We start from the raw sequence: 26,219 nt of genomic DNA on the forward strand, positions 1-26,219 counted from the left end.
GATATATGAACAAGGCTTCATTCCTCTAACATCTTTAAAACATTTGGTACAAAAGAGAATAAAGGGCTGTACATGGGTTAAAATCATTCTTTTACCAGTTAGCTTGAAACACAATTTATTTTGTTATAAGTAATCAAAAAATAAAAACCCAATATAAACAAAAACATGTAGTGTGCTAAAAGTCTGTCCACGCTGACTCAGAGACTGAATTGAACCACATTGCTCCACAGCGGAGGGGGACGGCAGTCAACAAAAAACAAAGTCATTAAAAGTAAAATAAATACACACAGAACTGTATTGTGTATTAAAAAATACACAGAAAATAAATGAAATCCATGAAAACATTGAAAAAACAAAATGTCCCTGATGACCGTTTGTTAGCGTCGTGCTACTTTGTGTGAAACAAGTCCTTGTTGATTAGAGAAATCTTCCAAACTACATTTAATGCTGACAGTGCTTTAGTTTAGTCCCAGAGGACAAAAGTAACGGGACACGAGCCTGCAGGTCAACCTGTGTCCCTTTAGTCTCTAGCTTAGCTGGAGCCGGGTCGGGCTGCAGCGTTGGACGCAGAAGGCAAGGTGACGCGTTGCTCGTCCATTCGTTTGGCCTGAGAACGCATGATGAGGCTGAAAAAGTCCTCATCCGGTACGGTGGGTCCTCGGATGGGAGGAGGGGGAGGGGCGCAGCGTTGGTCATCCAAACGGGACCCCTGTCGGAGCGAGAGAAAGAACATCTGTGAGTTCTGTCGGCGTCGGGCCTCTCTCTTCACACGCGGTGCGTTTGTTGGCGTTAGCTACCTGGCACTTGACGAGCATGTCGAAGAATTCGTCGTCGGGTTCGGCGCTGTCGGCGTTGGCCATCAGGTGGTTGAGGACGGCTTGGCTGCTGTTCTGATTGAGCCTGAGGCCGGGAAGGCTCCCCCCCGGCGCGGAACACTCCTCCAGACGCCGGGCTTGGGCTCCGGACACGTTGGCGGACTCTGATACCGCTGCAGAAACACACAGAGACAAATCAGTCATGTTTTACTGTGAAAAGGAAGTTCAGTGTGGGATTTTTTAAAAATTCAATTAATTTCAAAAAACTTTATTTGTCCCCAAGGGGCAATTAAAAGCACAAAAAGCCGGATTGGTGTAGAAGTGAAAACATACTGTGTAAACAAACCAACATAAGTATTTAAATAATAGCAAATACACTGTTTGTGTTAAATAATAATTCAAAACCGAGTTAGATCAGAACCTAATTTGTTCAAAACCTAGTGGGTTAGCTTAAAAACTATTTAGTTCCAAACCTAGCTAGTTCCAAACCTAGTTTAGAACCTCGTTTGTTTAAAACCTTGTGGGTGAGTTAGTTAGTTTTAAAAATCTAGTTAGTTTAAAACCTGGTTAGTTCTGTCTTACATTTCCTGATGGCTCTGGGAGGCGACTCCGGGCCGCTGTTCAGCGATAACCTGCTGCCTTTATCTTGTATTGAACAGCGCTGGTCGTCCATTCGGTTGCTCTGGAAACGGCTCAGGAGGTCGAAGAAGCCCTCGTCCCCAAGCATGTCTGGACTGAGTCGCTAGTTAAGAACACAAACGGTCAAATGAATACAGAAGGGGCCCGTCGGGGACTAAATGCCACCAGTCGGACGCCCCTGTCGCTCTACCTTCTGAGGCCCCTGAGTGGCCGTCTGGCTGGAGTCCAGGGTGTTGCTGGTGTCCTGGAGGACCTTACTGCTGCCACCAGTCTTGTACTTTTTGCCCCGCAGACGGCTGACAAAGAACAGTTTGGAGGAGCTCTTAGCCAGAGACGGTTTGGACTGTTTGTTCAGAATGTCCACATTCCTCTTCTGCCCCTTTGAAACACAGGAAGGCCCGAGGAGGTTAACTTACATTACTCTTATCACTCTGGGATATTCTGTACGTGTCTCACTGGTGACCCGTGAAGAGAAGTTCTTACATTCATCTTGTCGGGGGTGAGTTTCATCAGCTCCAGGTTTTCCATGCTGTGTCTTCTACTCATCCTGGGCCTCGCTCCTAAAACACAAAAATGTTAGACTACAGTGTCAAAAGGTGACGGTATCTGACCCGTAACTGGTGAGATCGGCGTACCGTGGAGGTTGTAATCTATTTCTTTATTCTCTGACAGCGTGGAGTTGTTGGTGCTGTAACTCAGACCCAGGACCATCTGGAGATCGGAAACGTTCATGCGTGCCGTCAGCTCCCCGCTCCTGTCTCCAGTCTACGACGACAAAACATTTAGAAAGGAATTCCTTCCCTGCTGTGGTTAAACTACTCGGAATGAGATCTCCCTCAAATCAAATAAAGAGAAGAGAACAAACATGCGGCGAAGGAAAACTTAAACCTTTGATTTTTACCTCTTTGCAGATTTCCAGGTGTTTCTCGGCAAAGTGCATCGCCTGATCGTGGTTCCCCAGTGCAGTGTGGGCATTTCCCAGACTCCAGCATGCACGGCCCTCCCCGATCCTGCATCCAAACTCACATTTCAACAGATGCAGGGGGGGCACAGTGGAACCACGGTGTGTGTGTGTGTGTGTGTGTACCTGTCGTTGAGGTCCTGGGCTATGATGAGATGTTTGAGGTGGTAGTCGATGGCCCGCTCATAATCCTGGAGGAGTGTGTAGGTGTTTCCCAGGCTGTAGCAGGCCTGGGCTTCCACCGCCCGATCCTTCAGCTGCCGAGCCAGCTGAAGCGTCCTCCTGGGGAACACCAGAACGTTTCAGGGTCAGAAGAATCTGCCTCCTCGGAATTTGAAAAATCTACATCTGCTAACAAGATGCTTTGAGCTTCTCACAAGAGAAGATTTTTTTTAAATGACAGCTTTAAAATTCTATCATGCTGGTACTTAAGCTTCATCATTAAGAAAAAGACATTTTAAAGATAAAACTTTTTTTTGTCAAAATAATATAGAGAAGGGACATCATTTTAAAAAAAAAAATCTTCCATTCTTCTGTTTGGGTCATACTTGTAATGCTCTGCCGCCACTTCAAATTCCCCCAAGAAGATATAGGCGTTCCCCAGGTTGCAGTAAGCGCGTCTCTCTGCTGCACGGTCGCCAAATTCCTTGGCTATGAGCAATCGCTGCACAGAGACAGAGATAAAGCCACGCATTTCTTTTAGAAAAACTGCAGTTAGACAATTTATGCATCTTATCTGAGGAACGTGTCGTCGTTACGAAGTGTCACCTGCTCGTGAGAAGCCACGGCTTTGCGAAAGTTTCCTAGCAAGTAGTGCGTGTTGCCCAGGTTGCCGTAGGTTCGTCCCTGAGCGGCGCGGTCGCCGAGCTCCTTCACTATCGCCAGATTATCCCTGAAAACACACAAAACGGTCAAACTTGATATGTTTGATCAGGGGGACGGCGTATCGACAAATTGTCCCGGCTACTTACTCGTAGTACTCGGCCGCTTTCCTCAGCGCCATCATCACCTCCTCTGGGAAGTCTCCGGGCTCGGCGCCGCTCCAGCAGATGCTCTTGCCTTTGGCGTGGTACACATTCCCGAAGTTGTAGAGAGCGCGTGCCTGACCCACCTACAATTGCAGGAGAACTATGTCGGTTTTGAATCCTGATGTCCGATGCGAAACATTTCTCTGCGCGGATGATCGCTGATTGGGTTCAGAATTTCGCCGCCTCACCTTGTCGTTTACGTCTCTCGCTATTTCCAGGTGTCTTTGACAGCAAACCACAGCCTCCTCAAAACGCCCGAGCACTTTTAAAGTGTTGCCGAGGTTTCCACTGGCTTTGGCTTCTCCCAGCAGGTCGCCGATCGTCCTGCACAACACACACACACACACACACACACCACACTAGTAACGACAAATCTAAAAATATCTGTGACGGGGCTTCCAGCGCAGACCAACCTGGTCAAGGTGAGGTCGTGCCGGTGGAACTCCAGAGCCTTGGCGTAGTCATGGAGGTGGAAGTAGGCGTTTCCCAGCTGACTGTAGATGGCGCTGAGAACCTGCAGGTCCTCTGTGCCCACCTGGATGGCAGCTTCAAAGAAGGAGACGCCTGCTCTGTAATCGCCAACCTTACAGAGGCGCTCACCCTCCAACGCCAGCTCCAGGCAGGACACCTCCATCCTACGCAGACAGAAGTCAGATCAGTGTGTCTGGTGTCTGTTTGGAGTCCAGATAACGACAAAGCTGGAGAAAAAGAGATCTTGTGTGTCTGAATCCTGCTGCCGACTGACCGGACTCCCTTCACAACCAGGAATAAAATGTCTGTCTAAGCACAGGAAACGTCATTCAGTGACTTCCTTCCACCTACAGCGAGAACAATGGCTCAGACGGGGGGGGGGGGTGCTTGTTGTGGTCAACCTCACATCCTTTGAACAGGCCTCAGAGAGTTCTGAGGGTCCCTTTAACAATCTGAGCTGTGGTTTCTCCTGTTTATTAGCTGAGGGGGTTGAGACATGATTTTTAATCTTTCCACTGGTTTTTAGATCAGCTCCTTTTCAGCAGGCACTGGTTTCCACTGGATTTCCCACTGACATGAAAATTAAATGGTACAAATTTATGCAGGGATGATTTTAAGAAGGCTTCTATGAGATTAATGAGCTGGTTCTTAAGAATGTATCATTTAAATGAACTCATTTTTAAGGATACAGCTTGTGAAAGACGTTTTCTCAGCTGACAATAAAGTAAATGAGGTCTATCGTTCGTATAGCTACATGTAACGGAAGAAATAAATTCAAAAAGTGTAAAGATGTTCTTTAATGTGGGGCGAAACATGCAAATTATCTCGTGATTGTAGAAAAAAAGATTCAGGCGTTTTAAAGCCAGGCGAGAGGAGCGTCAGACAATCTGCACACGGATTGTCTTTAAAATGTGTTTTATTAGTGCAAAGCAACAACTGACACAAACAGAGACAGACAGCTTTCAGGAAACCATTGATGAGAAGAGATCAGCTCCACACAAAGGCTATCTGGTTTGTTTATCTCGCGCTTTCCATCTCCACCCACCCAAGCTCTCAAGAACTGAACCACAAACACCCATTTAAAGATGCAATCTGCTCCTGATCTGCGGCGAGCTACTTAAACAGCACAAAAACACTCAACAAAGTCGTTTGTTTCGTCATTCCGGTCAGCTATAATTTGCAAACAAAAGCTAACTGGATTTTCTGAGCAGCGGATAAAGCTCGTATAATTAGCAGTCTTCAGCCAGGAATTAGAAAACGCACTCGCTGTTGACTCCAAAGTTAACAACACACCCTTGAGCAGTGGAGCTGCGACAGACACTAGCCTACCTTCTTGATTTTGTCATTTTACAACAACAGCACACAGAACATCTGAGAGGCATCTACCGAGGTTCCCTTTAGAAAAACCTCCAGGCTGAAGCCGGAGCATGAAGACAAGTCAGAAACAACCCGGGGGTTTGTGGTAAAAAAAAAAAGGAAATCAGTTTGAATAAAGGTTAAAAAAAAAGCCCTTCCTTTTCCTGTGACATCAACGCCACCTCTTCTCTGATGTCATCCAGGTATCGTAGCGCAGCGCATTGGAAAAAATCCCCAAAGAGTGTGACGCGTGTGACGTTGTTCCAAGTATTAACTCACAATACAGGACAGCAGGCAAAGTGCACAATCAGCGTTTTCAAAGCTAATCTGCTTTCCTTTCTTTCAAGTTCTCTCTTCTGACCTGGTCGCCTGAGATTACAGCAGCCGACAGATTACACCCTCAGGTGAGGGTTGAGAGGCTTTACGAGACACGAGCTGAGTCTGTAGTGTCGTCTAATGGAATCAAGTCATTGACCAGAACCGTCCCGTCAGCAGACGAGTGGGCGACCCTCTGCAAACAAGCCGGACACACACGCAGCAAAAAAAACAAAACAAAACAAAGACAACGCCAGTGGTGATGAATTTTTCAGGGCTTATTAAATATTGAAGGGGAGGAGATCTGGCAGGTCACACCTGGTGCTTTACTGGGAATGCAGGGACAGCTGGCAGATGCATTTCTGCACAACTCACCTGAAGGTCTACAGGGACCCCAACTTATCCGTCAATTTTCATTTCCACATTTGAGATCATGCATTACAATATTTTCTGCACTATAAGGCGCACCTTCAATGAAAGACCTATTTTAAAACTTTTCACATTTAAGGCGCACTGGATTATAAGGCGCACGGTCGGTTTTTGAGAAAATTAAAGGCCTTTGGGTGCGCCTTATAGTGCGGAAAATACTGTACTTTCTCCACAAAATGACACAAGGTTTTTGACGTTTCATCCGACAGCAAATGATTCGACTGAAATTCCTTCTAAACCAAACGTTAACAGGAAATAAAAAAAGAGAGCCAGTCAGTTCCCTCTAAACCCACCCCTCAGTTGAGAGAGTCCTACCTGTAGCGGACATGGAGGGACTGCTCCTCTGCTCGCGTGCTAATCACTGAACCACCGGTATCCATTGACGTGCATAATATGAGGGAAAATCCCAGTCTTGTTCCCAAAAAAATGGTTGCGTTTCAAAACAGGGGTCAACAAGTAAGAAAAAAAGATTTGGTCCCAGGGATTCGGAGGCGAGGTGAGGGTAGACTATGATAAAAAATAAAAAAAAAACAACCCAGATCACCCAATGCGGTGAAAGCTATGACTGTCCCTTTGCTGGACGTTGACAGAGGAAGGTAACCCCATGAGTGTCTGACAGGAGAGTCCTGAGTGGAAATCCACACGGCTGCTTTGGTATAGTGTGTGTTTTGCGTCACTGCACCTCAATCTCCTCAGCTGCCCTCTGTGAAGAGAACACAAGATGCTGTGTGTGAAGCCTCATTCTGGCCACACGGTGCCATGGCAACACCAACCAAACAGCAGCATGCATAAGTTGGGGGGGGGGGGGGGGTGAGAGAGAGAGAGTGCAGGGTGGGAGCTAATGGATGGGGTCAGTTCAGCGCAGGCATTCTACGAGGGCAGCTCGTCTCAGCGCTATGCTCAAGCAATGGGAAAGTAAACCAGAGGACGTCACTGGAAAGAAAGAGCGACCAGCAACCTGTTGCATGATCTCTCGGAGAAAAGTGTCGCTAAGTAAAAGGAGGAACACCCCCCCGCAAAGGAACAGATGAACCTGAAAGCAGCTTCCACCACAGGAAAGTACAGGGATAGTCAAGCTACAAGAATAGCACATAATGTACCAAGTAAAGAGAGTCGAGCATTACCTCATTCCTCCATGAGGTCATACCGGCCACACCCATTTGTCCCCCAAGTTTAACCCATCAGACACCCATATTCAGAAACAGGGGGCTTGTTCGCAAACTGTTTGACTTCCATTTGATCAATTGCAGCAAACAATGACAATCAATTCCTGTTGAATTTGGAATGCCTCGTTCAAATAAGGTTAATGCTATTTAAACTTTCCTACATCAGGAAGACTCGACACAGAAAGAAAGGCAGAAAAAAGATCAATACTAAACTTAGAATGAGGGGACTCAGTTTATATACTGATTTGTACGCTGGTTTGCTCGTATGTAAACATCGGAGGACTTTCGGAGTCTGTCCAGTTATTCTAATGGTTCTCTGACATGTCCATGGTAGTTTGTACTGCCTCATTCCTGACCAACTAGCGCTGCCACAAATGATTATTTTGATACTTGACTAATCACCGTTTATTTTTTCAAGTAGTCAACTAATCAGATCACGCTTAAATTAAATGAAAACATTCACCTCATCGCACCAGCTGAACTAATGTCAACATCAGTTTTCAGGTTGAACTGTTTAAGGTATATGCTAACTAGAAAAAAAAAAAAAGACCGTTACGATGACAATTCATTAAACCTTTAACAAAATGTGCTTGTAGCAACAAACAATTGTTTCACTGTGTAGCATAAAGTGCAAACAGCTGAGTAACATAAGGAAAAGAACACAAAAAAAAAACCTTTTTTAGCTTTTTTCTTTCCTTAATTTGTCTTTGGTATCAAACACAGGAAAAATGAGGTTGGCACCTGTAACTACAGTGTTATTGTTAACGTTACATAAAACATGTGAAATATGTCTGCTAAAGGCAGCTAACGAATCCAATCGTCATCAATAATGTCTGGGTCAACTGGGTCTGATGGACAGAGGCCGTTTCTGCTCACGCAGCTGCAGCGATGAGTCAGTAAGAAGAAGTGATTCATGACTTAAAACACATCAAACAAATCAAGAGGCTGACTGGTAATAACAGGTTTCTGGCGGGGGGGGGGGGTAATCACTGAATCACACCCACGATCTATTTTCTTTGAGCTTACATCCTATTGATGCACTAAAATGGAAACAGCCACTGAGAGAAAAACCTAAATTTGGAAGCAGAAGTGAGCATGGCACTGAGTCAGCAGAAAGCAGCACCAAAACAAAAGAAAGAAACAAGCACATAAGTACGGGGTTACTGACCGATAGCTCTTCCTCACAGGAACAGGATATCTGGAAAGCCTGCAGGGAACGGTGAATGATCATTAATGATTTGTTTACTTTGTTGTGAAAGATGGAGAAATCTTAACATTTGCACTCTGTAATGACTGATATACCATTTAAGGTGCACGAAATACTTGATTTAGCACTCTGTTTAACACACACACACACACACACACAATTTGCCACTTCATCAAACATGAACGCTATATAATATAAACCGAGTATGTATATTATACAATAGGGAAATCTAAATACTACAGTTTCCAATGTCAATCTCAACTAACAATCACTCCCAGCACTTGAAATTAAATTTCAGCAACTACATGTAAACCTCCTCTAATGTCACTTATTGTTTAAAAAAACTGCACCAAGGGTGTGACAAACGTCATGTGTTGTTAAGATAATGAGCTCACTTTACTTGAATCTGACTAAAGACAAATGAAATAACACCTGATTCTTTTAACACATCCTTAAAGTAATAAAACATGTGTTATTTATTGGTAGTATGTGAATTATTGATAAAATAATGATTTGTCATAATTGTGGATTTGGATGCAGTTTTTCCACCACACAACATGGATTACTTCACACAGGTAAATTGATTGTTAATCAGGGTGATTATAGTAGATATAGGTGATAGTACCCTGTCACTATATCACTAGTTTGACTATATCACTAGAATGATCAGTGTTTTTGACCATTTTAAAAACACTGATCACTCAAATGCCTGCTGATCAGTACCAGATCAATTTCTGTTATTGATCAGAGGCACTCCTGTCAGCGCCAGCTCCAATCAGACAGAATTCATCTTCCACGAGGAAGCTTGAAAGAAAAACCACACAACTCTTGTGGCTGGAACTGTCAGGACGATGAACACATGCTAATGGCTCCAAGCTGGGGCAGCGAATTCACTCCCGTCTGATTCCACAGCAGTTATCACGGCCAGTTTAGGATTAGCATGCTAGCATGCTAGGTGGTGAACTTACGTTAGAGGATCCAGTTCGAACAATGGTTGAGCGCTCTTCTCCTTTAAGTTCTCACAAAGATGATAAAAAGTTTTTAAAAAAATAAAATAAAACAGGCGTTTGTAATTTAAACTGCTGACTGTCTAACCTAGTTCTACATTATCGGGTTACTTTTTACAAAAGTTCGATTTAACTTCGTGGACAGAAGAAAAGCCCTGGGGCTGCGCTCGCCTGTGTTGTCGCCAGGCAGCCAGTCAGAGGACGACATTCAAAGATGACCACGCCCACAATAACAGTCATTGGACCAATAGATTTGAATAGAAAAGAAGTGACGTGTCTCGTCGTTTAGCCGTCAGACTTAATGAAGAAAAAAATATTTAAAACAATTTTGCTTTCAAAATGACTAAAAGAACAAGATAGCATGTCAAGTTAATTTCTCCAAAGCTAAAATAAAAAAATAAAAAAATAATGTCGCATACGTCATGTATTGGTGTGTCCAAAACTGACCGTACTGGTTGCACTAGACGTTTTAAGGAGAGTTCACCGTTGTTGCCCAGCAACCAGACGCCAGCTCAGCGGCCGGACGTCCAGGGCATCGCAGCGGGATGCATTATTGATGAGACCACGGAGACCAAAGCCGTCAATATGTGATGCACATGCCTAGAAAGAAATAGAGAAGACGGCTCCTGCTCGGTGTGGGTTCATCAAGAAACTGATGATGATTCTGCTGAAGGTCCAGTTCGTTACCCGAGTAAGTTACAGCACAAGAGCATGACACCTATTCACATTACAGTAGAGTCACTAGAGTCTGCTTTATTCTGTCACTCTGTAATCGGTTCTTGTCTTGGTTTTTATGAATGCCTTCTCTATTGTACTTTATCAATTCTGCATTGTGTTCTGTCATTTGTCATTTCCACTGTTGCTGCCGTTTGGCAAAAACATGTAGTTCATATTCAGATTTGTTGTCATTGTATGGCTGGTTGTTTAAGTTTGGTCAAAACCTTCATTAAACCTGGAATAATTTCTCATCATTAGACTTGTCAGCTGCTGCAGCAGCCCAGCACAAACTGAACTACCTATACATTTAAAACCACAGAGATATCAATCTAAAGTAAAATATTTACATTAGCATATATAACATATATATTCTGAACATTATTATGTTTGTTGAGTAGTTGGCATATTAAAAAAGTAACGGAATTTGACTTCATTTCCTTCCCTTCATCAAAGTTTGACCAAAAATACACAAAGTAATTTATGCTTAATGTGTTGAAACACATTATAGCACAATGATTGCAGTTTTGGTTTTTTGTTTGTATTTAAATCCGTGATAGTTTTAACCAGATCGCTGGCAAAAACAACACATCCTAAAAAAAAAAAAGATGACAGAGCACATAAAGTTCCATGCAAAAACATGTAACTATGAGTACTGTATAAAATCCAGAAATAAATAAACTCCCTAGCGGTATTTACTGATTTGATCTGACATTGTGGATTAAAAAGTAATCAAACATTACTTTCTGTTATCAAAAACTGAAAATGAATCCACTTCATAAGTATTTTATCTTTTGTATGTGCTGAAGACTGATACTAAATTTAATTTATCTCAAAATGCTAAACTTGTGTCACATCTGCCCACACGATGCATCGAACCTTAAATAATTGACAGCCCTTCACATTTTGATCCAATGTTGTCTCCTGACAAGTTGCGTTGCTAAGTGATGAACAGGTGCCCTGTGCTCCTCTGTCACCCCTGGTCTCAACACAAGATGTGAGGAGAGGCTAACTGCTGCTGTCAAGGACGACGCGTCGATGGAGGGAGAAGTGGAGGACTCAGACGATGATGTTCAGGGAGAGGACAAGCGCACTCTGCTCTGGGAAAAGTGCATTCAGCAGACGATCTTTGTTGACCTGAGTGAGGATGAAAGTCTCCACTTGAGTGATTTAGAGAGTTCTTTAGCTTTACATCTGTCCCAGGAAGAGTCCATTGCCTCCGAAGCCAGCATCCATCTCAGTGGCAAGTCATTTGTTTTGAGTGCTTGTCACTTGTATATATGTGTCTGATTTCAGCTCTGCACCGTGTTGTCAGAATAGTCCTATGTAGTAATAATGAGTGCACACAAGCAATTTATTTATTCATTTATCTCAATACTACACAGAAATAAGACAGAAATAGATGAAAACTAGCATCACAAAGCTATTAGCTAGAGTTATAACATACAGTACTGCATGTACCAGTATATTTTAGTTGTATATATAAATATCCATAAACAGAAACAATTACCTAATGCATCTAAATACTGTATTAAGTTTATATGTTCTGTAAATTGTACATTTAAGAACTATTGAAACATTCGTAACACATCAATAACGGTAACTGAAGGATTGGACATCAATCAATCACAGAGGGGGACACCATAATCACGTCAAATGTGCATCTTCTCAATTTCCAGTGTGTCTTGAACACAGTGTAGATGTATGCGACCTCCTTATCAACCTCCTTATTTGGTATTTGTGACGTTCTATGATTTTAGGAAGTGCAGAGTTGTCAGCCTTAGACGTCTCCTCCTCAGAGGAAAGTATCGGCAGCAGTCAGAGTGAGAAGGTAGTAGAAACTGAGAGCAGCCCACCACATGAGTCTGCTCCCAGACTGGAGACCACACCGGAGGAGTCTCCTTTAAACCACCTGGACTTGGAGCAGAACACCAGCGATGAAGATCAGGATGACCTTCCTTACGATGGTGACCTTGGGACCCCATCCCTCAACCAGACCCCTAGCTCTGAGGGCAGCAGTTCAGATGGAAGAGAAACGATTCATGCAAGTCCTGATTCTCCTGGTTTACATGACCGCAGTACAAGAGATGGAGACATTGGTCCTCAGACGCCAGTAACTAGCAACAATACAAAACAGGAAAGCAGGTTAAATGTTTCAAAGCCTGGTGATGTTTCCTCATCGTGTCCTGCAGACATCAACCAGCTGCTGCTGCGGCACTTCTCCCAGGAGGAGTTGCTACGGTTGGACCGGCTGATCGAGGCAGAGACCCTTCCAGAAGTATCCCTGCTGGAGAGCATCGATGACACTGTTACCAGCTGGGCTCCAACGCACAGAAGCAAAAATAATAACAGTGACACCTCAGATAAAATCGCATGTTATTCTGAGTCCAAATTGATTTGGACTGAAGAGAAAATCGATACTGCATCCAAAAATGTACCTTCAGACAGAGAGGAGGAAGAGAACGCTGATCACGTCACCTCTGCTGCTGCTGACGGCATCACATCCACCGCTGATGGCGCTGGCGATGCATCAGAGCAGGAAAAGACTGGAGAGGACGATCCGGTTCAGAGATCCCAGCTTGTGCGCACAAGGTCCCTCAGTGAGATGAAATATGGCCAAGGCCAAGTCCATTACCCACTCCCTGACTTCTCAAAAGTTGCGCCCAAGGTAAAAATTCCCAGAGCTCCATGTGGACCAGCTAGACCTGCTCCTCATGGTCCCGTCTACATGCACCGAACCCAGTCTTCTCCAGGAATGTTAGACCTGATCAGCAAAGTCCTGGAGGACTCGATCCAGCCATCAGAAACACCCTACATCTTCAATAGCAAGGTCAAGACTCCTGCAGCTCTGGTAGGAAATGTTCACTTCGCACTTTGGACTTCTGTCATCACATTTAGTTAAATCACTAATAATGGTTGTTCAGAGGATGTGGGACTAACGTATTAATTAAGGATGAATGGGATGCATTTTTTCACCAAATATGCTAAGACGGATAACCTTTCAGATCAAGTGAGACCAGGAAGTGATATAAATGCAGAATTATCGTGATTATTTCAAATCATATTTTCCATATAAGCTGTGAATGTCTGGATTTGTCTCCACAGGCTGATCCCTGCTCAGACCTGACTGTGTTTTTAGAGTGTAAAGAGGAGGATCAGCAAAACCTTCCTGCAGCTGAGGGGAACCATCTTGGATCCTCTGGTCCTCACCTTCCCCCAGCAGGTGAGCTTTTGAGTTCGACATCTGATATGATGACCGACCAGCGCCTCGCATCACTACCTGCAAGTACAGTTCAATGGTCTCCCATAGAAACAAATGGTGTCAGATGACTTTATTATACACGCAAAAACATCTTTTATTTGCTTTTAGAGCATTTTAATTAAATGAAAAACAATACCTCCCATCCAACATATTTTTTTTTCCTTTTGCGTGTCAAATTTTTGAATACATTCTGTTCACAATAACAAATTATATGTTTTTCAGAACACTCTGGTGGAAAAGAAGCAACCGCCCCCCACGGTAGTGTTAAAGAGGTGAACACGGGTTCCCCCGAAGAGGCTAAGGAGGGTTCCAGTGATGGTGAACAAATGACTGCTGAGCTGAGGGGTATCATCGTCCAGTTCATGCAGATGGTGAGGACGTTTGAAGTTGTGATCACGATGAATCACATCTAAAATGAACCCCTTCTCTGTTCAGGTGGAAGAATTCAGATTGAGCATCAGCAGCATGTCGTTAAGCACAGCAGAACAGCAGACGGTAAGTTTTGTTTTACCTACATGTCTTATACTTTGTTAGAGCAGGTAGGTCCCCCCTTTTTTAAAACCTATCTGTCATCAGATGCTGAGGGGTATCATGGAGGCTCAAGACCAGATGGAAAGGAAATACATCAGTAAGAAGGAGGAGCATCGAGCTCTGGAGAGGCAAAACTACATGGGTCTCTGCAGGAACACTGGAACGTTTGACCCAAACAGGTTAAGCAGATGCTGCTGTCGCACCTGTATCAGTGTCATGCTAATACATCCTGCCAGGGTATATCTGAAATGTGCGTGTGTGTGTGTGTGTGTGTGTGTGTGTGTGTGTGTGTGTGTGTGTGTGTGTGTGTGTGTGTAGACTTGTGGAAGGAGACATATTCAGAATAGGGATGCACATTGAGGACATAAAGGAGATGATAGACAAAAACGTGTGTGAGCAGATCTCTCCACCCCACGTGTCCTCCACCCCCACCCCCATGAAAGAGATGCTGGACATGAAGCCTAGTCCTCTGTGCCTTCCTCCGCCCTCGCCTCCACCCTCCCTGCATGAGGTAATCAAGAGAACAATGATCCGAGCATTGCTGGTCGTGACGTATTTACACTTCAAACATTTCTTCCATGTCGAAAGGTGGTTGTGTGTGGCTAAAGCGTTAGCATCTCATCACATGATCCACTGCGGGTGTACATTAGAGGCCAATACGTAGCATTTAAACCCTGCCTGCACCTTAGCATGAGATCAGTCCTGTGAGTTTAAGATCACCCCACATGATCTGACCTGGTCTCTGGTTTCAGGGGTTGAGTGCAGCTTTTTCCACCGCGGGTTTTCAAACGGAGAAATGGGGAGACCAGGAAGTGGTGGAAGACAGTGGGATTCACAGAGAAAGAGGATTAAAGGAAAGTGATGAACTCATGACATCTGACTCTTTACTGAAAACTACTGCACACTTGCCAAGGTACTTCTGAAATATTAAAATATAATAATTCTGTATAATCAATAAAGTAAAAAAAAAATTTTATTGAGGCAAATTAGGGCAGAGATGGTCTGAGCAGCGCTCCTTTGTGTTTGTGCTCACATCACGGAGCTGATCGAGTTTCAGGTGTCGGTGTTAGATTCCAGTGTTTGGGTCTCTGAGTGCAGGTTTTCTATTCTGACTTGTTGCAGGAGAACACAGGGTTCTCTGGAGGAACAGAACACCCACACGGCTGAGGCTGAAGAAAAGAGGAGCGCCGTGTCTTCAGAGGCCGGAGATCATAGAGATGACATTTTAGATTTCTTGAGTGGAGTTAGGTCGTCCTCCAGGCAGAGCCAGTGGAAACCTGACAGGTAGTAATTGAATGACTCTCTGTTGTGGTTTTTACATCCGTCTTAGTATCTCACTCTGGTGCTGCAGCAGTTGTAGCACCCCAGAGAGTGTCCTGAACCCGGTGGGTGAATGTTGTCTGGGAGTCAGTGCCAGTTTGGCTGTGGGGGTCTCCTCTTCTTCTGATGCACCCAGAGACTCAGACACCCACAGCTTCTCAGAGCCTCCTCTCAACACCTCATCTGTATTACAGGTCAGTCACACATACTGTAACGGTTGTGATGATGCTGTCTATGTCACACTGGTGTTTTGGACTGATGTTGGGTTTCCTGGGCTGCAGAGGATCGTGAGTCCAGAGACAGACAGTGGATTTGGGAGTTTTTACTTGAATCAATCCGCGTCTGAACAATTTCAGCCAGATCAGCTCACAGAAAGGTAAAAACTAATGAAAAGCTCCAGCTATATAGGACTACATATAAAAATAAACTTTTGTGGATTGCGACTGATTTGAGAATAACATAAGTTTGGACCTTCCTCCTGCAGCGTGCAGCACCAGAATGAAGCTTTTAGTAGCTCAGACAGTGAGGACTCCCATCTGCAGACAACGGTCCATCCTGCCAGCCTGACCAGCCAGAGGTGGACCAGCACCCACCCTTTTGTCGAAACACAATCCTGTGATGCAGCGGTGGAAGTGCAGCAGTGGGCACAGAGCACCGATAAGAAATTTTCAGTCAGATCAAAGGGTGAGCAAACATTTCTTATATTTCATCAATCATGGGGAAAACTGACATGCTGGAACCCTTCTCTACCTGAATTCAAACAGAATCTGAAAAGACAACACCTGCCCATCTCCACCACCACACATCTGAAGCTACTCTTAAAACTGCCATGCATGCAGAGAAAAGCCCTCTGCACGCCTGCTCTCGTAATAGGTCAGTAAATGTTTCGGAGCAGCCATGATGCACTGCTGAAAAGCAGACGTGTCAACGACAACCCTTTGCTTTCAGTGAGGCAATCCTGGCCTTACAGTCTGAGGTATCCAAGCTTAGATCAGACCTGGAGGAGGGGTTGGTCCAGCTGCCTCACCTCGCACTGAAGATGGACTATCTGACCTCCAAATACAGGCAAGATCATCTGGAGCGTAGGTCTAAAACCAGAACACAGAGCCACCAAAGATCTACATGCAGCAGGTGGGGTGCTGGTGTGTTGGGAAGGGTATTATGTTAACATTGTATCAAAAATGTCTGTATTGTATGTAACATTACATGGGAAACACATCATGAAAACATATATTATTACGACCTTTTTTATTTTAACTCCAGTGTGAGGAAGCTGTCAAATAACCAACAGATTGTGAGAAGTCTCAGTTCCTGTCAGGTGAGGATAGATGACTGGATCTCGTCAGACCTGGAACCCAGCAAGAGCAAAGGTAATCCATAACCAGAAAACACTAAGTCACAGGTGAAGTTTATCTGCAATGGTATTTAAAGCAGCCAACAGCTCACTAAAATGCTGAACAAGTTTAGAATACAGTAGCAAATAACAGTTTTCACATAAGAAAGATAGAAGTACATAAAAATTAAAGGCAAAATATGCAATGAAAAGAAGAACACAAAAAAGTGACTGGGCCACAGTTGAAGAAAGTGTGATTTTTCTTCCACTACGTTTTTTGATCTTCAGGCACAAACAGTGACGAATCTGCTAGTGAGGAGGAGGCGTTGCAGTTCCATAAAACGCCTCTAGGTGGCAGGGCAACAGCTGGTTTTCAACATGACCCTCACTGGGCAGTGGGATCCAGCAGAGGTCAGTAGGTCATAGCTTCAGAGGAGGTCTGATGGTGTTTGTATTTATTTTTTATATCTATCAAATATACAGTATGGGGATTTTGTGTCCAGAAAAGAAGAATATGTGTCTCCATCAGGGGTCATTGTAAACAAGGTAGTCAGAGGCTGCAACATCCTGCAACACCCCTGAATTCAAAATTTTTCCCTGACCTACACATTTTTGTGTCCTTGGCTTCCTGAAAATGTTGCTTTTTGTTTTGTGATTATATCTCATCAGGTTTCAGAGATGTGTACCTAAAAAGGTATAAAAGTGAAAATTATAAAACCTAGTTTTTCAAGGTCAAGGTTGTGATCATCTTATTTTCATCCCCTTTGCTGCCCGAGTAATGTGCTTTTTCTTTCAACGTTCTATCTCCAACGGTTGTGAAGATATTTGGTGGACGGACAGACGAACAAACACACAAACACTGATGATTGCAATGAAAAGTTTTTGGCATAAATTAAACATCTGAACTAAATCAGTCTGTATGTGATGAATAAATATTATATTAAAGTTTCACTTTTTGAATGGCATTACAGAAATAAACTGTTTCATGATACAGTATTCTAATGTGACCAGCACACACACACACACACACACACACACACACACACACACACACACACACACACACACACACACACACACACACACACACACACACACACACACACACACACACACACACACACACGCACAAACATATGCAGTGCAGTATTATTGTATAACTCCTCAGTGTTGTATATCTCATGTTTCTGTCATCAGAAGAGATCATGGACCGTTGTCCTTCCGGGTCAAAGTGGCCTCTATTCTCCCCTCAGAGGCCTCTCCTCCAGGTCGGCTTTGCCTCCTCCAGCAGCCTCCCTGCCAGGTAAACCAATGGCTATGAAGAATCACTTGAACACACCATATATCCTCTGCTAACACTGGTCCACCTGGTCTCATTGTCACATCGGATGCTGGAGATGTTCAACCCTCAGGTTGACCTCATGTCAGTGAAGTGGATCAAGTCTCTTTCTATTACTTGATGAGTATAGAAAAAGTCAAACCATTGATTTCATCATCCGAGCTCGACCAACTTTTTTTTGAGTAGTGACTTCACCAGTAGGAAGACCCTTTCTCTCCAAAATCAGTGGTCGTTTCTGGTACTTTAGCTCCTCAGTACTGCAGCATAGATGAATGTTCAGCTTCAGTAGCACCCGAAGTCAGGAAATCAAATACTGGATCTAAAAAGCTACTAACAAAATAACATTTAACTTACTTACACCCTTAAATCAGGTGGATATCATTCTTCTCTGTCCTCTGCAGCTACAAAGTGAGGGAGCCATTGCCTCAGTCTACATCTCATGGCAGGAAGCGCTCCACCCAGTCCGACTCGGCGCTACTGCCCACCAATGTCTTCTTTCAAAGGACGACGTACCCGGCATCAGGACCCACGAGGGCTTCCACCAGGACAGGAAGACACAGAGGCACCAAGGTGATGTCTACTGCTGACCAATGTGTCATTTCACATCAGTTTGTTGTTGCCATAACAACGCTGCTACTGTTATCCAGGAGGAACGCCTAAGCAGAGCCCTGGACCAGGCGATTGAGGTAGCCTACGGCATGAAGAGGACCACGGCCCGTATGGCTAAAACACTGTCAGCAGACCTGGTCAAGGCTCAGCTCCACAGGACGGCGCACAGTATGCAGCCGCTGGGGGGCAGGAAACACCACACTGTGTAAAAACAGATTGTGGATCAGTTTACTCTGAAATCAGATTCTGTAGGGAGCTACTCCTTTTAGTGTTACCACACCACGCTGCATATTTATAAGACACGGAAAAGTCAGAACAAAAGTGTAAAAACTGTATTTTCAATTTTATATAAAAGAAATTTTATTTAAATAATTTTATTAATGCACAACATGTTATATAGTCACCAGCATCTCAAAGCCAAGAATAAATACTAAAGAGGCCAATATTGGTTTAGACTCTGGTGGATGTTATTGTAATGCTTGCATTCCTGGACAAAAGCAGGAGATGTATAATCCAGACGTGACCTGTGACCTTTAGTTAGGGGGGTGGGGGGCGACATCATTCTCATAGTCGTATCCGTTAGCAACAAATCAAGAAGCTAAAAAATCAATAAACATCTTTTGTTCCATGTCGCTGCGCTGGTGTCACCTAATCCTCATGTTTTGTTTTTTTATTTGACCTGCCTGACAAAACCACCAATACACACCGGTCGCCACAGGCTGAGGTGATGAATCTAAATCTGATTAAACTGGGTCAGATTAGTAACATTATCTTCCAAGAAAATCCCTCTCCACCTTCAGTTTGAATAGGTATCAGCTTTTGCCTCTTTTTTTTTTTTTTTGCTAATATGCTAATGTTAGCCCGTGGCTGCTGCTGTGGAAGTGTCTCCTTACCCAGTTTCTGTTGCTTTGTCGCTGCCATCGCCCGTTGGTGCCGGGCTGTGTTCTGGTTTTGTTGTGTGGGTTTTTTACTTGAGGGGGTATCAGGAAGGAGGATGAGTCTAGATGACATTGCTGCTCCTTCTGATTGTTCAAAAAGCAGCTGAGGTTCTGGGTGTTGTCTAATCACTGGGCCATCAAAAGGGCAGGTGGGAAATAACAATCACTTTTAGCATTTTTTTTTCTACAGCCGCTTATCCGCCTTGCTGGTCACAGGTCTGCTGGAGCCTGTCCCAGCCGGATGTGGGCAAAAGGCAGGGTACACCCCAGATGAGACCCCAGCACATCACAGGACATGAATACACCAGTGGATCAAAATTTACAAAATATCAGTATTCAGCTCCTGATCTGAGACATGTCTGTCATTGGCATGAAAATGAACATTTATTATGACTAGAGAAACTAAAACTCATTAATGTAGAACATCATTGATAACTGCTCCTCCACATGTCAATGACATCTGTACCAGTCAGAATTTATGGTCTGTCTTTAAGGTTTGATCGCATTTTTATTCGAAAGCTAAGATTAATTCATAGATAGGAAGTCCTGATGCTAGGATTTGATTGACGGTAGTTTTGTGTCACGGATTGATGTGATGAAGGGGTGTAGATCTGGAATAAAATTAAGGTTAATTTATTTATTCCAGAATGGCCCAATCTTCTCATTATTAGAATCATTATTATTATTATCGTCCCTGAAATAAATATTAGATAGACGTATAACAGAATGAGAACTGTAAATTTTGTCTCTCGTCTCCCGCAGAGGAACCATGTGATGAGGAGACATTTTAGTTTCGGTTACCAGAGGAGATCGTCTGAGCAAGATGATGATCAGGATGGTTTATCTCGCACGCCATCTTAACTTTGGAGTTGAATGTGATAAACAGCGCTGGAGCGCTACCTGTAAACGTGATGCTGACTGTGGGAATCTGACACTCGCTCTTCATCTTCCACAGCTTTTTGAAAGCAGATCTTATCTTGTGTTTGTCTGAAGCAGAATTCAGTCAGGTTCTTCCTTTGGCCTTTATGCACAAAAGCGTTTATCCACAGCCGGTCCTTAGAGGATCCTCCCAGACTGTCTTCTTAACACACACCTGACACACCCGATAAGGCCTGGGTGGGGTGCCACTGACAATGTTTTTGTACATGAGGTAGTGCACCTACAATGAAATTCACTGTAGCAGAGCACGGTGTATGATATCACAGCCATCCAGAATGTGTATTATATAACCGGGTTTCAGCTCATGTGCATTCCAGTGAGTTTGCATCGACTTGGATTAGCCAACGGAAGAATCCTGGGATATCTAATCAACTCAAACACTCATTATATGCTTCTATTTACAGTAAATTAATCTTAAAGTCATTTTTGGCATTTTTCCACCAAATGATAACCTAATTTAAGAAAAAGTCTCAACTGTCACAGGAAAAAAAAAAAGTTAACTATACTGTAAAACATCCTCCCTGAGACAACAGAAGTAGGTCAATCCCTGTATCAAGTTTTCCTTTATATGAGGCCGCCAGGCTGGATGTTTTCCAACATTGATGATAGGGAAGAGTCTTTATATGTAAAACATTATTTTAGATCATATATCAAGACACATTCTGTCCATTTTAAAGATGGGGCTGTAAAAAATGGAAATTTAAAAACCTGGCAGCAACGCCACAGTTTTTATCTGCATCCTCGTCTATCAAAGGTGAGCTTCCTTCCAGTCTGATAGGCTGCCCGGACACCCCTGAGGGGAGGAGTTACGGCCTTTGAGCTCTTTGGTATTTGCTGAAACAATAAAGCACCTGTCATGAGGGAGGGAGAGAGGGGAAAAAAAGTCAAATTTAAGCCTGAGCAGTTTCCCTGAAGTCATTTAGAGAAACGACATCATGCATCTCGCCTCCAGGCAGTGGCTGGGCAGGAAAACGCCGAGGGGAACGACGCTGCTGAGGATGCTGATCCTTTTGATTTTCTTGACCTTCACAGAGGTGAGAGATCACAATCTCATTCTACAAGGGCTGTCTCTTAATATTTCAAATTAACACCCGCAAGAAAAATTATTTTTACATCAGCGCTGTACAGTAGTGGCACCATTTAATACAGATTCTGATTATCCGTGTAAAGAGAGATATACATGAACACAGGGTCTTTTGAGTGTCACTGCTTTCAACAAGAGCGTGTGGCATGCCCAACCTTACCTCAATAGACAAATTCATTCCCTCCTGAAAGAAATACCTGCACTGACCAGGCCTGAAATCTGCGTTGAGTGAAGCTAATGTGCAGCCTGCTGCCTCATATGCTCCGAGAATATGATACAGGCCATAATTTGCCTCAGGATGTAACATCAAATACCAACAGCTCGCTACCCTCGGCCTGTATATCCTGTGATTTACCATCAGGCTATTCCTTTGTTTCATTCATTATCTTATTAACGTAACTGTATTTTGTCGTTTTCAGATTTGTGCTGCTCAAAATGGTAAATCATACCCTTTATCAAACATTTCAAGTTTTTCTAAACTTGAAATGCCTTTTCCATAAATATTAACTGTTGCTGTGGAAAAGCAAATTTTTTCTGTCATCAGGAATTTTATTCCAGCGTAGATTGAATGCCTCCCATTGCTGTTTCCCTCCTCTAGACAGCGGTTTTACAGTGTTTGCGGTCACATCTAAAAGTGTGACGGTCCAGTGGAACATCCAAGCCGGTGCCAGTTCCTACAAGATCACAGCGACACCTAAGAACTCCCCAGAACCATCGGCCTTCGCCCAGTTTGGTGGCAACACGGTGATGGGCTCCATCAACTCGCTGTCCCCCAACACAGTGTACACCTTGCAGCTGGAGGCCATGGACAACACATTCAACGTCCTCAGCAGCGCAGAGATGGAGGAGACAACAGGTAAAAGACCACAAAGAGCACATAGAAGTCAAAGCCTAGAGTCAAAGCCACTACTTTCCCTGCGGGGATTACAATCAGTATATAAAATTTTTTAAAAATTAAAATTATCAAAAGAACTGAGTGCATTTTTACACGGACGCAGAGAGGACCCTGCTGTTGGGTGATTGGCTGTCATGCATTGAGGTGGAATCAGTTTCACCAGGCAGCGGACGTTTCAACTCATATATTTTATTATGTCCTTATTTTAATTTGTAAATTATCTATTTATTAATCCACTGCTACGACACAATTTCCTTTTTTGATCGAGCATGATGGTACAATACAATGACAATAATGAGATCTTGATCTTGATTTAAATCGATAATTTTGGGCAAATTGGGAACTTTTATCTATCTTAAGCTTAATTAACTAAACTGGAAAAACAATTAATGCAGCCCTTATTTGTGAGATCTCTTGACATTTTCAGACTTTAATGTGAACAGAGACTAGTATCCAGAGCTTTACATTGTTGAGTGTAAAATATATTTCTTCTCTAAATGTAAGGGAGAGCAGCTATGGGTTCAAATTGGCTAGAACGTCTGAAGTCCAGATGACGTAATTCTCTCTATTTGGAAAGAAATTACCTTTCCACAACATTTTTGGAGCATATTTAACAATAAAATCAAAATATAATGATTAAATAAAAATCAAACAGCCCTTACTTAGATCTATGTTAATGTGTTTTGTGCAACAGAATAAAATACTCATTTAAAATGAGAAGCAGACATTTCCTTTTGTTTCAACAACAAAAGGTCCCATGATGACGTGCCTTTTTGTGTTTTATTTTATCTTAAATTAAAAAAAATATTCAACAAGATTTTTATCCATCTGTTTATCTGAGATTTTTATCATGTCGTCTCCAGCTCCTGAAATCCCCAGCATTGAACAAGCGTATTCCAAACAGTCGGACAGCATCACTGTGGAGTTCACAGAGGTTTCCGGGGCAACCAGCTACATCCTGAGGGCAGAGTCGGAGACTGGTGACTTCTTCTCTGAGAGTGTGGTGAGCAGCTCCCCGGGTACTGTGGTGGAGCTCAAGTCCTACACCGACTACAGGCTGAGCATCATGTCTGTCAACTCTGGGGGGCGGAGCCAGCCGTCGCTCCACATCGAAGTCAAGACGGGTACGGGAAGTAACGTCTCATACCAGAACTTCACACCCTCGCTTCAGCTTTTCAAACAGATGCAGAAGATTCAAACTGATCTAAACTAGCTAATAAAAGAATATGTGATGTTTCCCCATGAGGATCAGTAATAGATATTCTTAACGGCGAATAATACGGGGCTTTTCTGTCCACTTTCACCTTTTGATACTGCAGATAGAAGCAGTTTACTCAACCTGTGAATGACGGGTGAAATGCATCCTCGTTGTTGTTTCTGTCAGACAATAGGTCAACATCTCGCTCCACTAGACATAACGGCGTTTCATTTCTCAGCCCATTGTCTCAGAGTCTCATACTCATAAGATGGGAACAGGATCCATGCCCTTTCACTGTTTTATTCTCATAACATGAAAAACAACACCATGAGAACCGAGCCGTCGCCCCCTCCTCCTGTAGGACAACAGAACGTAACATAATAACACAGAAACTGTTTCCATTTCACACGTCTGACAATAAAAGATAGGAATCCATGCATTTCTTAGTGTTAACTTGTTCTCGTTGGCCTTTATAACCTCTGCCCTCACATGTCTGCAGTGGTGCCGCCACCTGAGTTGAACACCACCTCCCCAGCCAATGGCACCATCCGTGCCACGTGGACCCCGGTGGAGCACGCCGACCTCTACCTGCTCTGCATCATTCGCGAGGGCTCCAGCCACCGCCACAAGCTGAACACCACTGACACCACGGTGACCTTCGATGACCTTGAAGCAGGGGTCAACTACTGCATTCAGGCAATGTCCATGGATCCTCAGGGTCGAACTGGAGATGACACCACCGTCTGTCAGATCACACGTATGGAGAATAAAAATTGGTTTGACCCAACAAACAGCAGCTCAGCAGGTTTTCTGTCTCATGTCCTTCTGGTCTGATTTCCAGGTCCTCCCATCCCAGATGTGACCTACATTGAGATCAGTCAAGGTCGGACTGAGCAGATGCGCGTCTACTGGACATCAGTGCAGGGAGCTGAACAATATGAGGCTCGATCAACTAACGGGCAAGGTTGTATGTCAGATGGTCAGAACCACTGTCTCATCACCCCTGTGGAGTGTGGTCAGAACCACTCCATCACCGTCAAAGCCTACAACAAAGGTGGTGCCAGCAATGAGTCAGACCCAAAAGGTTACCTCACATGTAAGTATTCCCACAGAAAGCCTGGGTTTAGAATCATTTGGAAGGTGTTAATCCAGTCAAGAAAGGATCAGATCTTTAAAAATAAATCCACCATGAAAGCGCAATGCTAGTTTTTTCCCCTCATTTTGGGCACATCTATGGTATTACAGTATTTTCCGCACTACAAGGCGCACCGAAAAGCCTTTAATTTTCTCAAAAACTTAAAGTGCGCCTTATAATCCAGTGCGCCTTTCATATGAATTTTTTTTCTTTAAATAAGTCATTCATTGAAGGTGCACCCTATAATCCAGTGCATTTTATAATGAGGGAGATACTCTAAAAGCTAAGCTAAGCTAACGATTTCCTTTCTCTGACAGATCCATGTCTGCCGGACCATATCCAGGTGAAGGAGCCCATACCAGGCAATTGCACTGTGGAATGGAACCCGGTGGAGCTGGCGGATTTCTACAAGACTTACTGGAAGATGGACGACGGGACGGAGAAGTCTTGCAACACCACCGAAACCAAGTGCCAGTTTGTCTGCAAATGCGGCTGCACCTACTACGCCTCGGTCTTTCCCCACAACCAGGCCGGCTCCAGCCATTCACACCGTGTCCACAACTACACCACCAGTTTAGTACAACCACCAGTACATGTTTTGGTTAACGGATTTAACATTTCATAGTGCATCGTGGCAGTTTAGCCATATGATTTATTGTCACGTTTGGTTTACTCCATCGGTAGTTATTTCTACTTTTTAATATATTTACATTATTTGCATTTTTTTAAATACTATCTCAAAGACGATTATTATTCTCGCCTAATTTGAATTTCCACTCTGGTGCAGTTCCTTGTTGCCCACAGGATGTTGCCGTCCACCTCGTGTCGACGGAGACCCTGGAGGTCAAGTGGCCGCCGGTCAAAGGGGCCGATTTGTACCAGACGACAGCGGCGCAGACCAACAATGTCATCCACTGTAACGACACGTCATCAGTGTGCGCACTCTCGGATCTGAAGTGTAACACTGTGTATTCTGTCACCGTCACACCTTGCAGTGAATTAAGCGGATGCAACCGCACCTGCGGATCAAGCACGCACGAGACAGGTAGTGATGCAGCAGTTAGGGTTTATCTCACGTCACAGATACCCACACAAACAAGGGTAGGGCAGGGGATTCAAAACAAGACAATGAGTCAACATCTTAGGAAATCACCATTTCTGTTCTCTTCCATCATAGTTCCCAAAAATATAAATGGAATATTTCTCACCACCCCTTTAAAGGATGCATTTTTGGTGTGAAATGATTTCCTCTCCATCCTGCCGCAGCTCCGTGTGCTCCAGAGATCCTGGACTTGCAGCTGACCAACGACTCCATGTGCACAGTCGCCTTCAGTACCCCAAACACCAACAACACCGATTATACCGTCACTGCCAGCGGACGCTCTGGCTCACACACCTGCCACACCAGGGGCAGCTCCTGTAACCTCACTCATCTGCCCTGCGGCTCAACCTATGAGGTCATGGCCGTGGCCACCACCGCTGTGGGGAGCAGCCTGCCTGGATTCAGTAAAACTTTGGAAACAGGTAG

The 26,219-nt window shown here is 43.9% G+C and overlaps 2 protein-coding genes across 4 annotated transcripts; one reads left to right on the forward strand and one right to left on the reverse strand.

Annotated features, from left to right (window-relative positions):
• Window positions 1-238: 238 nt before the first annotated feature.
• On the reverse strand, window positions 239-9,554 carry gpsm2 (G protein signaling modulator 2). Of its 3 annotated transcripts, XM_068340654.1 has the most exons (16): window positions 9,356-9,554; window positions 8,349-8,387; window positions 6,330-6,717; window positions 3,857-4,078; window positions 3,632-3,767; window positions 3,387-3,526; window positions 3,184-3,307; window positions 2,964-3,079; window positions 2,542-2,697; window positions 2,356-2,464; window positions 2,090-2,219; window positions 1,938-2,014; window positions 1,645-1,833; window positions 1,398-1,557; window positions 798-988; window positions 239-709 (listed from the first exon to the last, which is right to left on the reverse strand). In XM_068340654.1, the coding sequence occupies exons 3-16, from the start codon at window positions 6,392-6,394 to the stop codon at window positions 533-535; spliced, it is 1,992 nt and encodes a 663-aa protein (XP_068196755.1). In that variant the 5' UTR covers window positions 6,395-6,717; window positions 8,349-8,387; window positions 9,356-9,554; the 3' UTR covers window positions 239-532. The 3 variants fall into 3 exon arrangements, with proteins under 3 accessions (XP_068196755.1, XP_068196757.1, XP_068196756.1); XM_068340656.1 differs by lacking the exon at window positions 6,330-6,717; XM_068340655.1 differs by lacking the exons at window positions 6,330-6,717; window positions 8,349-8,387; window positions 9,356-9,554 and adding an exon at window positions 5,244-6,283.
• Window positions 9,555-9,911: 357 nt separating this feature from the next.
• LOC137612457 (microtubule organization protein AKNA-like) lies at window positions 9,912-18,811 on the forward strand. The gene is made up of 20 exons (XM_068340994.1): window positions 9,912-10,085; window positions 11,104-11,355; window positions 11,873-12,959; window positions 13,214-13,331; window positions 13,593-13,741; window positions 13,806-13,865; window positions 13,947-14,080; window positions 14,220-14,412; window positions 14,654-14,814; window positions 15,024-15,185; window positions 15,253-15,415; window positions 15,503-15,597; window positions 15,706-15,905; window positions 15,986-16,094; window positions 16,170-16,352; window positions 16,485-16,591; window positions 16,843-16,965; window positions 17,752-17,857; window positions 18,295-18,463; window positions 18,541-18,811. The coding sequence occupies exons 2-20, from the start codon at window positions 11,147-11,149 to the stop codon at window positions 18,709-18,711; spliced, it is 3,699 nt and encodes a 1,232-aa protein (XP_068197095.1). The 5' UTR covers window positions 9,912-10,085; window positions 11,104-11,146; the 3' UTR covers window positions 18,712-18,811.
• The last annotated feature ends 7,408 nt before the right edge of the window (window positions 18,812-26,219 follow it).

Source organism: Antennarius striatus, chromosome 18 (genome assembly GCF_040054535.1).
Source record: "Antennarius striatus isolate MH-2024 chromosome 18, ASM4005453v1, whole genome shotgun sequence".
Classification (NCBI taxonomy): Eukaryota; Metazoa; Chordata; class Actinopteri; order Lophiiformes; family Antennariidae; genus Antennarius; species Antennarius striatus.